This window comes from Puma concolor, chromosome B2 (assembly GCF_028749965.1).
Source record: "Puma concolor isolate L17-30 chromosome B2, mPumCon1.1.hap2, whole genome shotgun sequence".
NCBI classification, from domain to species: Eukaryota; Metazoa; Chordata; class Mammalia; order Carnivora; family Felidae; genus Puma; species Puma concolor.
The window spans coordinates 123,001,744-123,015,523 of record NC_141671.1 but is presented as its reverse complement, the minus strand read 5'-3'; the positions used below and the strand labels follow the sequence as shown (position 1 = coordinate 123,015,523).

Below are 13,780 nucleotides of genomic sequence, written 5' to 3'. Positions count from 1 at the left end.
TGAAACTCAGACCAAATATTTTTCCAAATTAACTGCCCCTAAGCTGGATCCCAAATATTCGAGGGCCACCATGTCACCTGACGCAAAGAAAATGTGACAGAGAGGATGTCAGAGTCATGGTGCAAAGAATTCGTCAGTCTTAACTCGTTGCAGGTAAATATTTTACTCTTGACCTACCTCTGCACAAATGAAAAAGGATCCATTGCAAGAGTACTGAGGAAGATTTAAAAATTAGAAATAATTTATTAGGAACAATAGCTGACGGAATGAAGAAAGGCGCTCATTTGCATAGCCAAGTGGGAAAAAAGCGGATGAAGGCCAGACAAATCAAAAAGGAAATTTAAAGGAAGACTATAATTTGAACAGCCTTCTTAGTTGCTCAGATACATCTTTGTGCAAATTAGAAAAAGCTGCCCCTTCCTCATGATATTTTTTTAAAGCGTATTTATTTATTTTGAGAGAGCATGAGCACGTGAGCATGGGAACGGCAGAGAGAGAGAGAGGGAGAGGGAGAGAGAGAATCCCAAGCAGGCTCCATGCTCTTAAGGCAGGGCCTGACGCGGGGCTCGATCATGACCTGATGGTGACCTGAGCCGATATCAAGAGTAAGACGCCCAACCAACTGAGTCGCCCAGACGCACCCCACCCCCCACCATGACATTTTCAAGTATCAATTTCTGGAAAATTTGTTTTACGATTAAACAAAGCCAACCTGTGCTGTGAATGGGAATGGTCCGCCTATTGTGCAATGTCTAAATTGCACGATAATTGGGGCGCCTGGGTGGCGCAGTCGGTTAAGCGTCCGACTTCAGCCAGGTCACGATCTTGCGGTCCGTGAGTTCGAGCCCCGCGTCAGGCTCTGGGCTGATGGCTCAGAGCCTGGAGCCTGTTTCCGATTCTGTGTCTCCCTCTCTCTCTGCCCCTCCCCCGTTCATGCTCTGTCTCTCTCTGTCCCAAAAATAAATAAACGTTGAAAAAAAATAATAAATAAATAAAAATAAATTGCACGATAATATATAGTAGCCCTAAATCTGAAGAACGGTTCTTTAGATGTATACTTCATTATATATTATATATTATATATTATATATTGTATATATATTGTATATGTATATACATGTATATATATTATACAATGTTATCACAACATTAAGAAACATTTCTTCTGAAAATACTTTTTACACATGATTTACACATGATTAGGACCGGTCTAAATTTCTTAATGTGGCCTAAGATTACCATTCCAACATTGTCAGTTACTTTCAATTTTTACAAGTTCCTTTCTAATCTCCACCGCTATGCACATACGTGTTTAAAAATTATTAGAATGGTAATCGGCATGCAATTTTCTACTCTGATTTTCTCATTCACAATAATAAAATAACAGTTTTTATTGCTATACTGTCCTTAATGATTTTATTGCTAAACTGTCTTAATGGTTTATCATTTTCTACCCAGAAAATATATTATAATAAATTCAACCATGCTTCTTTTATAATGTGAGGAACTTGAATCCATAGGTAATGATTGGTAAGATTCTACATATAAGAAAAAAGTTATACTGAAAACTTTTAGAGAAAGAAGTTATTTAGGTAGTATAAACAGGTAATATAATAACTATCTTTCCAAAAAATCGTACCAAGCTGAGTAGTTGATTGGACCAGGGCTAAGGAAGAGCTGACTTTGTATCTGGGTAATTTTTTTCTAAAGATCATATTTCCCCATTTGTGCTTACACTGTAATGAACCATTTTAGGGTTAAAAAACTCCAGAGGTACGTCGCACATAAACATAGTGCCGTAGGATACACTGGGGAGAAGCAACGGGGTGTGGTGGAAAACATGTGGGTTTTGGAATCAAATGGACTTGGACCGCTGTGCTTTGAAATTTTATGTTCCACAAAAAGACCTGTACAAGAATGTTCATAACAGCTTTATTTATAACAGCTCAAACTGGAAACAGTCCAGGTACACATCAGTAGGAAAATGGATAAATAAACCGTGTCATCGTCACCCATGGAATCCTATTCAGCAATAACAGAATGAACAGAATACACATAAAAAACATGGGTGAATCTCAAAATTCCGCTCAGCGAAACAAGCCTTCTACGAGAGTACATACTTTATGATTCCATGGTATGAAGAGCCAGAACCAGCAAAGGTAACCCATGTGAGAAAAACCCACAGCACTGGTTGTTTCCAGAGGCTGAAATGGGAATTTACTCAGAAGAGATAACAAATAACTTTCTGGGATGATGGGCATGTTCTGTAACTTAACAGAGCTTTGGACTGTGCACATGAAATCACGTCATGGTACCCTTAGGATTTGTGCACTTTGTTGTTTGTAAAATGTCTCAAAGTGAGAAAAAAAAAAGAACTAAAACAAATAAATATTGAACTCTAGGGAATGATACCCATCCCAAAGTATTTCAACTTACTTTGAAATTCATAAATACTGAGGCGCCTGGGTGGCTCGGTCGGTTAAGCGTCCGACTTGGGCTCAGGTCATGATCTTGAGATTCCCAAGTATGAGCCCTACATCAGTCTCTCTGCTGTCAGCTCTGAACCTGCTTTGGATCCTCTGTTTCCCTCTCTCTGCCCCTCTCCTGCTTGTGCGAGCATACACAGGCTCGCTCTGTCTCAAAAACAAACATTTAAAAAAAAGAAATTCATGAAAACCAGGATGGATCGATGGATGGATAGAGGGATGGATATACAAGTCCAAGAGCAAGCATGTTGTAAAATGTTGACTAGAGAATCTAGGTTTTCCTGTGTTATTGCAAATTTTCATGATAAAACATTGCAAAGTACTTTTTGATCTTGGGCATGCTCATAAACTTCTCAAGTTCGATTTCTGCAAATGGGGGTCATAGTATTTACTTCACAAAGTTGTGATGTTAAGAAAAAAAAACTCGCCACAAAAATAGGCCTGGAATATAGTAGGACATTCACGTGCCTGGCAATGCTTCCGGCCTTGTCTCTGGTCCCCTCTTACCTATCTTGCCAATTTATCAGCCACGATATGTCTTTTAGGATTCCACAGCATGATCTACAAGCAGGGGGTCTAAAACGGTGTGTGGCATAATTATTGGGGTTATAAGGAACAAACTGTGTGCTGTCTGCTAAGATCTATTTCTTGGGGGTGGGGAACAGCTTTTAAGGATAGCAGTGGCTCCAACTCCATGGAAGAGGGACAGAAAGCCGATGGTGATACTTGTTCCAAAGATATTAACGGAAATGAGAGAGGAAGGCCAGAGTGTTACAGGCAATCATCAAATGGGTTTTGATACCTAAAAAGTAAACAGGTCTTCAGCTCACTAAAAGCTTCATTTGTGAGCACTCGCTTATTTCAGATATACTGATCAAGGATTTATACAGCATGGCTGGTATTGTGCCAGGACCTGGGGGGACAGAGATGGACGAGGGCACACCCAGACGTAGGTACGTGTTCTCTCGGAGTTTGCATTCGAACAGTGCTAGCATTGGTTGCATTTACAGGGATCAGCCTGCTAGCCAGCAAATATTTACTGAATATTCACTTGGAATACCATAATGAACGAAACATGCTCCATACTCTCGTAGAGCTTGCTATCTAGCAGAAAAGGCAAAGTTGATCGATCTACACCAAGAAATACATTATAAATTATAAATGTGCAAACTATGATGAAGAAATACAGGTTACTTCAGGAAACTTAGGCAGAAGAATATTCCCCTGTAGCCCAGGTGAAAGGAATCTCCTCCCTTTTCTCGGAGTTAAGAGAGTGAGGCGAGCACAGGACAGACCGGGATAGCCACGGCTCACATCAGGGCAACAAGGGAATGAGGAACAGAATTAGTTCTACCAGGAGGCAAGGTAGTCAGTCACATTGTTTGCTCATTCCTTTTGGTTTCTTGTTGGATTATGCCTTAGGAATTCCAGTAGAGTTCGACCATGAAAGTAAAGCGAGAATTGCTTTTAACCAGACTTAAAGAATTCTAGAATTAAGTTTGTCTTCTCTCTGATCAAAGACTACAGCAAACACCCTGACACTTTCATGATGCCCACAAGCCGCTGGAGGAGACGCAGGGCCCGGGATCATTAAACAAGGCGATTACACGATTGACCAAGTGCAAGAATATGTCCTCCCCTCCACCACTCCCCGCCAATTGAGGTCACTGGTTCTGAGCAGAAAAGGGAGAAGCAAGGGCACGCGGGTGGTGGCTCAGTCGGTTAAGTATCTGACTTTGGCTCAGGTCATGATCTCACAGCTGGTGAGTTTGAGCCCCGCCTCGGGCTCTGTGCTGACAGCTTGGAGCCTGGAGCTTGCTTCAGACTCTGTGTCTCCCTCTCTCTCTGCTCCTCTCCCCTTCATGCTGCGTCTCTCTCTCTTTCTCAAAAATAAATAAACATTAAAAAATTTTTTTAAAGGTAGAAGCAAAGAGAATATGGAGAGCTGATGAGAGATGTATGTGTGTCACAGATAAAAAGTACAGCTCTTACAATCATAACACCTTCTGGGAACAAATTAAAACTAAAGCATCATTGCACTACGCATTCTTCGGTGGGGACAAGCTGATCCGGGGGTATATTCACCTCTGAACCAGGAGGGGGCTGGGCGATATCTGGAGAGCTTCAGCAGGGTCAGCATACATATGACAGGTGCACGGTAAATACTAGTCGAGTTCCTACAGGTTTGTTTCCATTCGCTATGTGATTCCTGGACAGATAAAACAAATATAAAGCGATCTGGTGATGAGCGAAGGAAAGATACACATGATAAGTTACTTCACAGTTGTGTTATGATCCAGCCGAGGCGTCAAAAGTGAGTCCAGAGTGGTTCAGCTTCTGCCGACAGCACAGATCGGCCTCTCCGTCCAGGGAAGTGACTAGGTCAAAAGGGCATGTTTCAGGGCGTCTTCCTAAAATCAAGAAAGGCTGATGAGGGAAGGAAGCCAAGAAAGTCAGAGAAGGAAAGGCTGGGAAATTCGGATGTAGGAGTACATTAGGCTGCCTGGCTTTGCAGTCTCAGCCCCGCCACTAAAGTAGCTGTGACACTTGAGGCAACTTTCTCAGCGTCCATTGCCTCTTCTGTAACACGGGTACCTGCCTCACAAGTTGTTGTTGTTGCTGTTGTCGTTTCTCAGAAGAATCATCTCCAAAGAAAAGAATCATCTGAGTTAATACCCTCGGCACAATTGCTGGCACATAGTACGTGCTCCGTAAATTTTCGTTTTCACGCCTAATGATTTTCTAAAACGATCCCAATTTCCGAAGATTTTTCGCGAAACACGACTTGCTGAAACATACAGCCGAAGGTAAAACATCACAACTCTGTAAGACCTTTTTATCTAAATAATATTCACCAATCGGGGGGCAAAATCTTCTTCTCACTCCCTGATTTTGTTTCCGAGTCTATGGCCACCACACTCACACAATGGGTCATCGGTCTGACGTCTCTGAATTGGAAACACCCTCCTCCCACAAGCAGGCAATCACACAACCTGACGAAGATTGGGGTTGGGGGGGGGGGGGAGCGGTTGGTTCCTCTCATAAAGACAACTATGCATAAATAAACTGGATTACTTTGCGATCATCCCAGGGTATAAAAAGTCGAAAGAATCTATGCCCTATGAGTTCATGCACGCTTGGTCTCGGGCCTGGATCCGTCTGACGGGCCTTGTGGAGGAAGAGTGCATACCACACTCACCTAGAGCAAAATCAGGCCGAAACAGCAAAGCTGTCTTATGCTTTGTTTAAATGGTGAGTATCACGACTCTTGGAGTAACAGCCTTGCTGAAAAACTGCCACACTTTTCCTTCTGGTATGTCTTTGCATAAATTGTCCCCCTCTCTGCAAGATTAAGTGATACCATCTGTGAACATTCTGGGCCGTCCCTCTCAGCTTCCCTTTAAATCTGCAGGTTTCTCTTCTCTGCCTCTTTTCAAAGGTGCGGGGCATACAAGAGCTCCCCCCCCCCCCCCCCCCCACCAACCCCAGCTTGCGGCCAAACCCTGAGCGCCCCGGCCTTTTAACCCCTTGCTTCCAACTCCGCATCTGAAGGCAAAAACAATCCTCGGAGACACGGCCCTCCCACTGCGTCTGATAGGCTGCTTGCAAATAGCAACAGCCTGTGTCACCGAAAAGGGCAAAGCCTTCGGAAATAGAAACAAAGTTGGTTACAAATCACATTGGCTTTGCCCGAAGTTTTTTTTTTTTTTTTTTCCACCCTTCTTTAAGCATGCTACCATGGGGACAGTGACCGCCGCTGTCACGGGGGGCAGCCGGGGTGGTTCGGGGCCGCGGGAGCGGCTGTAACTTCTCCGCGACCATGGTACCTGTTGAAAACAGAGAGGGCCCCGCTCTGCTGAACCCGAAGGGGAGAGCGGCCGAGACGGACGGCAGCGGCGCGGCCAGCGGCAGCCGGCATCCTCCCGGGGCCAGAGGTAAAGTGAGGCACCGACCGGCTGGAGGAGCAAGCTGTGCTCGGGTCTCGCTCGCGCGCGCGCGCGCGTGTGTGTGTGTGTGTGTGTGTGCGCGCGCGTGTGTGTGTACACGTGAGCGTGCACGGTGCGTGGAGAGAAGGGAACGGGATCCGGTGGGAGGAGGAGAGGCAAGGAGGAGCTGTAACGTGGAGATTGAAGTCCCACTGCTGGCACGATGGGTCCGTGGACTGTGTTGACATAATGTGTAACTCTTTTTCATTTGGGGAAGAGTGACTGGCAAGGGAGTCACATGTGTAAACACACACACACACACACACACACACACACACGCGCACACACACTTTTTCATTGATTGCCACAAATGGGCAATCTGTAACGGGGGAACATGGAGAACCACCATGTTTTAAGTCAGTATTTTAAGTAGGCTCTGGAAAATTGTTAGTTACGTAATCAATGAACATCAACTTTCTTTTTTAACTTCCCAGCGTCTAGTTGGTTATGCATTTGAGCATTTGAGCCTTAGGGAGGCCTCAAACCTGTGCTCCGTTTGCTCCTGCCTAACTGTCAAACTGGCCTTTCAAACTGAGCGTCCTTGAATCCTTTTTCCTTCTGGAGGCGCAACTGGAAAAAGTTTTAATTCATTCCAGTTATCTTTGCTACAGCAAATGCTTTCCTTCACTTAAACATTTACAGTTCCCACAAACGCACTGCAAGCTCTTGGCTAGCCTTTCCTACTCTGTTAGTTGGTTCCCAAAGGAATGGAAACTAATCGTAATAGGAAATTAAATCGAACACAGATAATTGTCTCTCTGAAGCTTTCCTCAGCTCTGTGCCCCTTCACCATGCCTACCATAGATTCCCAGGACATTTATTGGAATGGCCAATGTGAAAATGGCCAGTTTTCATGAACAATCCAGAACACTGATTCAAAAGGCATGTGCCTCTCACCTTGCAGTGGATCTATCAAATCACGTTTGCGTCGTGGGTCTGTCTGATCTTGGACTTGAATCCACGACCCCTCTGACGGAGGCATGGATTGGCTCTTCCACAATGAGAGGCTGTCATTCTTCTCTGCCCTGTTCCCCCTCAGCTTCCTCCTACTTCCCCACTTCTGGTCCAGAATGAGTACCTGAGGTCATCCTTCAGGACGGCCTCTCCCTCGCTTAAGCAGAACTACCCCTTTCTCCAAGGGTGCTCTCTGGCTCCTACGTCTCCAAGCAGGCCAGGGAAGCTTGTATTTGAGGGTAAAGGAAAGAGTTGCAATGTTCTCTCCGAGTTCCTGAAAGACTGAACCGCCGAGCTTGCTCAGGTGGCCATGTCAACAAAAGGGTTCGCTAAACAGCCTGTGAGAACGTCACAAAGAGGATGAAAAGAAACTTTGTCCTGAAGGGGCCTCCACGGCAACAATTAAAAATATGGACTATTTAATTCTGATATGGCTTTGAAAGCACCATGTACTCTTAATAGGTTAAATTGCGCAAGGTCACGGTCATCCTGGAGGAAGGTCACAGGTGTTAGTGTTCAGAAAGGCACAAGATTCAACTGACAATGCAACTGGTTTCCAAAGAAATGATAAAATGAATAAACACGGTAAATTATTTTTTAACTTAATTGTAAATGAACCTTTATTACGTAGAAAAGAAAGGAAGCCTAAACGTCTCCCCCAAATCTTAAATGAATAAAGCTTTGATTTGTGCTAGATGGATACAAACATTTTAGATTTATTAGTACAAATTTTCGTAAGTTGTCTCAGACACGTCGTGGTATCCAAGGCAATTATGTGTATGGACTTGTACCTACGGAAGGCATAGTGCAGGCTCGCTGTACGATTTGGGATTATACTGTAGTCTGTTTTATGAAAATGTTGAGGTTTTAATGAAATGATGTGTGTCGAATCGTTCTTTTGACCTCTTTGTACATTCCCATAGTTTCATCCAGGAAATCCAGAGTATTTACGTATGCTCAATAATTACCATCCTAGTCCTGCATTTGAAGATACAAGTTTTTCTGTATTCCTAGATGGGGAAATTAAAGCACAAAGACGAATGAGTCATACAACCCAGGACAAAGTAATTAGATCATGTGAGATACTGAGAAACAAATCCACACAAAAATTTCCAGACTCCATGTTAGCGCCTCCTAAGGCTCTTACGCCCAATAAAAGTGTTGGCAGATCTCACCCCGGGAACCTCCTCTGAAACTGGAAAGAATTCTTTGTTCCATTGACTACAAGCTAACGAACTTAAGTCCATTTTCAATCAGTTACGACATAAAGCGTGTATGTTTTTAGTAATTTTTTTTAGTATTCACGGGCATGTTATAACTGACCTTATAGGCAGCGTTAAGCTCAATACGTAATCCTGGTGCCTAGAGCCGACCGCTGTGTAGGTGATATTAGAAAAGCACAGTGCTACAACATCTCACACAAGTGAGAGAGGATGTGTGGTTGGCCCAGGTTCTCACAGGGCTGGTGCAAAACTCACCCTGAGGTCTCTGGCCTGGGGGGCTGGATGCCTGTTCCTCTGTCTCAGCAGATGGGTCTTCCAGACTCTTCCAATTTCATGTTTCTTTCTTTCTTTTTTTTTTAATGTTTATTTGTTTTTGAAGGGGAGAGAGAAAGAGAGAGACAGAGCATGAGTGGGGAAGCAGAGAGAGAGGGAGACACAGAATCCAAAGCAGGCGCCAGGCTCCAATCTGTCAGCACAGAGCCCGAGGCGGGACTCGAGCTCACAAGCTGTGAGATCATGACCTGAGCCGAAGTCTGACACTTAACCGACTGAGCCAGCCAGGCGCCCCTCCAATTTCATGTTTCAGATCAGGCTAAGAGGAGTTTCCTTGAGGCCCTTTTTACCCCACCAGCACCTGCCCAAAGGATCAGAGACCAAGAACAATATTCACTGTATGAGTGCAAGTTCTCAAGCAATGGAGCCCCGGCTGCACTGGAACCCAGATCAATATAACTGGCTGGACTCACTGGCCCAGTTGAAGGGGCTGGGCTTCGTCCCCCCTGAGACCCTTCTAAATCCAAAATGCCACAGGCTGAGATTTAAGAAATGTACACTTGGGCTAATCAGATGAGTATCCAAAGGCAGTTGTTTTCAAACTTGTTTAAAGCTGTGAAACTCCTTTCGACAAAGGAAAAGCTGAAGTAGGTGGTCAGCATGTAAGAGAGGTAATCATGGCACCTCTTTAGTGGAAAGGGGGGTGAAGAAAAGGAAGAGCCTGAGGCGGGCTGCTCCCTGATCCCTTCCTATCTCCTGTAGTCCTGAGCTGGGTCCTGGGTGGGACCACATTAGCAAACCACAGGTCTGTCACTACTCTGGTTATGCAGGCGATGTTTTTGATGGTAGGGCATTTTTACTATGCTCTTACTGAGTCTTGGGTTCCCAGGGTTAGCCTGAACCAGGCCCCCTTAAACTCAGTCAAGCCCAGCTCTCTCAGGCTTCCTTGGGCAGCCCGATGGACAGTCTACCTGTAAGAGAGTTGAGCAGACTTTAGAAGGAACCTTGTCCCCAGGGAAGAGCAAGTCAGGCCAATCAACTCGACCCCTTAACAGAGCCTTGGTTGTGAGAAGGGCAAGTCTAACAGCAAACCAGTCATTTTGGGAAGGCCCAGGTCTTAGCCATTAGCATTTTCCCAGGCTTTCCCTACATTAAAAAGTGGCAAAACCTGTGACACAGATTATTGTGCTTTAAACACACAGGCATTTAACAAATTGATGACTGATAACAATAAAAAAACTATTCTATACAGCTTGATATTGCCAAGGAAATGGCAGGCTTGATAGACATGTGAATCTCTGAGAGACTGTCGACTCTTGTCTGGAAATAAGAACAGATTTAAAGACGATTATCTCCCTTTTCACTTCGGTCAGCTTATCTCTATGACTGTACATTTAACCTCACTTGAAAATCACATCAAAAGCCTCAGTTTGAGGCTCCTTGTGACTGTGAGGGCCAGGCAAATGGCTTCTCTGAGATCTAGGGAGAGAGAAGGCTCTGAGCCAACATGGCGGAAGCTGTTTCACCACAGACTCCCGGTAGTGTTGGGCTCACACAGCCAGGGCTCTTGTTTCCCTTTGAAATGGCTGTGCCCTAGAGAGGGCAGAGAGGTTGCTGCTTCCACAGGCTACCCCCTGGCTGCCACCACAGCTGCGGACATGCACTGGAGGGAGCCTGCAGGAGGCAGGGCCTGGCAGACATGGATGAAGCCTTCAAGCGGTGTGACTGACCCGGAGGACTGAAATCAGTCAGCAGACACATTGTGCCTGAGCTGGTTTTACAGCTAATGCCTCTTCTGATGGGTCAGTGCCCCATCCCCGTTGTGAAATATTTGTAATATCACGCATAGTCTGGTCAGATTGCTCGCAGGAGCTGAGGCCTCTGAGATCCCAGGAACATGCCTAGTGGTAGTCCTTAACTTCTACTGTTTGTGAATTTTCAAGGGGGTACTTTTTGGTGGGCTAAATCTTATGTTAGCAGGTAAAAAAAAAACAGACCGACAAACAAACGAAAACAAAACCAAAAACACCTCAAAATAAACCCACCCGGTAGCTGCCCGAGGAAAACTCCAATTTAAATGTGTAAATCCAAGGGGAGTCAGCCAATTTGAAAATGCAATGTTTAATTGCCGTAGATAGGTGGGACTGTCTTCTCGTTCAATAATAGTTGTTGAATCTGGTTTTGTAGGTAGCGTTTTCTCAGTAGTAGGAACCAAGTAATAATTAGCCTCAGGGTTTAAAAAGTTCTGAGAGCTCCCAGTTGCCCCCCGCCCCCTGTTAGTGTGCAATTAGTTTCTGCTTCTCAGCAAAACACCTACTGACTCAGACTGTGAGCCAGAACTCGTTGTAGAAGATTCTTAAACTGAGCAGAGTTGGGTTCCCTAGTTCAATGGTTTCCTCGGGCACAGTCTTCCCCAAGAAGATGAGTTATTGAATAAAATAGAGAATAAAAGCCATGTAAAAAGATACCAAGATATGGTGAGAAAGGGGGGGGAAGGTTAGAATGGGCTTCATTTCAAGGGGCTGTTTGACCAAATACCAAATAAGGATAATTTCTCATCCCGTTTTCCCTCAGAAGGTACCTAATCTCCGTTAAAGGCAAAGGACTTGAAATCACCCCAGATAGTTCCCAGCTGAAACTTAGAGTCAGCTATATAACCTTTACAGTAAATCATAAAATCATACATGTTTTTTAAAATTTAATTTTGTTTTCTTTTGGCTCATTGGTACCGTTTTACTTCCTATGTCACAGCACTGCTAATCCCATAGGATCCTAAAAATTAATTAATTAATTAAAAATTAAAAAAAAGAAAACCAAAAAAACCCCACACACACAACACAGCACACTCATTTATACATTTGCTAAATGGCTATACTTCAGTGATATACGAATTTTTCTATACAATTGAGGTATAGGAGTAATAATAAAACGAAAATAATATATTACATCCTTTTAATTTCAGTAGGTTTCATTCTTTTCGAACAATCCCTTACTTTATATTGTTCTGCCAAAATACCAGGGGGAAAAATGCAGTCCTTTGTTTGACTTACAGGAGTATTTTTTTTCCTTGAGTAAATCAAGTGTAATTCACCTTTAAGCTGTTAAATTGTGCTCCCCTTGGAAGTAATTGTTTCTCCGGAACACTCATGACTCAGGTCTGCCTGGCACAGTTAGGCAGACTCTGGGGCTGCTGGTTATGTCCATATAATTTTCTCCAAAATTTGTTCTACATGCACCTGCTTCCATACTTTGTGGAAGTTGGTGCTGGGAGCAATGTGCAATGTTAATTTAGAAACCAGCCTGAAATGGCATCTCAGCCTCAGAGGTGCAAGACTTTTTTTTTTTTTTTTATGTTTATTTATTTTTGAGACAGGTTGGGGAGAAGAAGAGAGAGGGAGACAAGATCTGAAGTGGTCTCCATGCTGAAAGCAGACAGCAGACAGCCTGATGAGGGGCTCAAACTCACAAACTGGAGATCATGACCCGAGCTGAAGTTAGAGGCTTAACTGACTGAGCCACCCAGGTGCCCCAGCAAGACTTTTAAGAACAGAGAAATAAATTGTGATTAAGATCAGTTTGTGGTGAGAGAGAATTCCCAAGCTAATAAAATGTTTCAATTCCATTGGGAAACAAGATTGTTGAAACCCCAGGCAAACTCACGGGAAGAATTTTTCATGGTATAAACCCAATTATGTAGGTACTACCAAAAACAAAGGAATTCAAGAATTTATGAAAAGGCATAATTGTTATGCTGGAAACAAGGTATCATTTTGCTTCCTTTGCTATCAGTAAGAGAGACTGTTTCAAAGGTTTATTTCTGTGTCATGGAGATTTTACCCCACTGATCCAGACGACACAAATTTCTGTTGAATGATTATTGTGGGTCAAATGTTTCTATTACTATTATTCCTTTTTATCTTTACGATAACACAATGAGGTACTACTATCCCCAGTTCACAGATAAGGAAACTGAGGCCAGGAGAACCAAATGCTTACTACCATGCCCAACACATTCTTCTGCCTCATTAATCCTCATAACAACTTTATGAAGTAGGTAATATTAATATCTCTATCTTAGGAATGAGGACACAGAGGAACAGAAAGGTTAAGGGACATGTCACAATCTAGCTGGTAACTAATCAGGCACTCTGATTCCTGACTGTACCTTCACCTTAAGCCCGGGTACCTCCTGGAGAGAACCAAAGGGACTCACTCCAGGTAGCATGGATAATATCAGAGTGTCAGTATCCTATGATCCAATCCACGGTTTTACCCACTTGACCCGTAATACCATCCAGCACCAATGTCTCTACTCCCTGCTCTGTTCTGTTATCTGATCTTTGATTTGGGGTACCTGTTAAACTCGTTTCAGAACTTTATTGCATTCGATTTTAGCTAGCTCCCTGATTTTCCATGCAACACGTCTTTTGCTATAAGGTTGTAAGCTCCTGGATAAAATACACATTCTTGTACATTTGTCAGAGCTCTGAGAGGATCGCAAGCACTGTGGGCTTGGAAAATACTGTTCCTAAGAGGTAGGAGCTGTGCCTTTTCCATCAGGGATCACGTGCACGTGGGACAAGTATCACCATCTTGAGCTACCAAGTCCAGATGCAACCTGGGAAATCTCTCAACACAGTGCTCATAAAGACCATCCTGCTGACTGCACTGTTCATCCAGATGAGCATGTTACCATCTGTGCCCAACATGGTGCTGGCGCATAGTACATGCTGAGCTGTTAAATGAGCAAATGAATTAAGCATTTGTTCCGCTAAACTAAAGAACATGGGAATTCGGCAGTACATATTGAGCACTTACTCCATGCTGGATACTTCAGAGTGAAAAGCAATATGTAGGA

The 13,780-nt window shown here is 43.8% G+C and overlaps 1 protein-coding gene and 1 long non-coding RNA gene across 2 annotated transcripts in view; one reads left to right on the top strand and one right to left on the bottom strand.

Moving 5' to 3' along the window:
• Positions 1–1,916: 1,916 nt before the first annotated feature.
• LOC147581221 (uncharacterized) lies at positions 1,917–6,499 on the bottom strand. The gene is made up of 2 exons (XR_015251553.1): positions 6,314–6,499; positions 1,917–5,828 (listed from the first exon to the last, which is right to left on the bottom strand). It is a non-coding gene; the product is annotated as an uncharacterized LOC147581221 (long non-coding RNA).
• SLC2A12 (solute carrier family 2 member 12) overlaps positions 6,108–13,780 on the top strand; it is a 59,172-nt gene continuing 51,499 nt past the window's right edge. The window contains 1 exon segment of the mRNA XM_025925876.2: positions 6,108–6,421. Coding sequence (XP_025781661.2) covers positions 6,307–6,421 — 115 coding nt within the window. The 5' untranslated portion in view covers positions 6,108–6,306.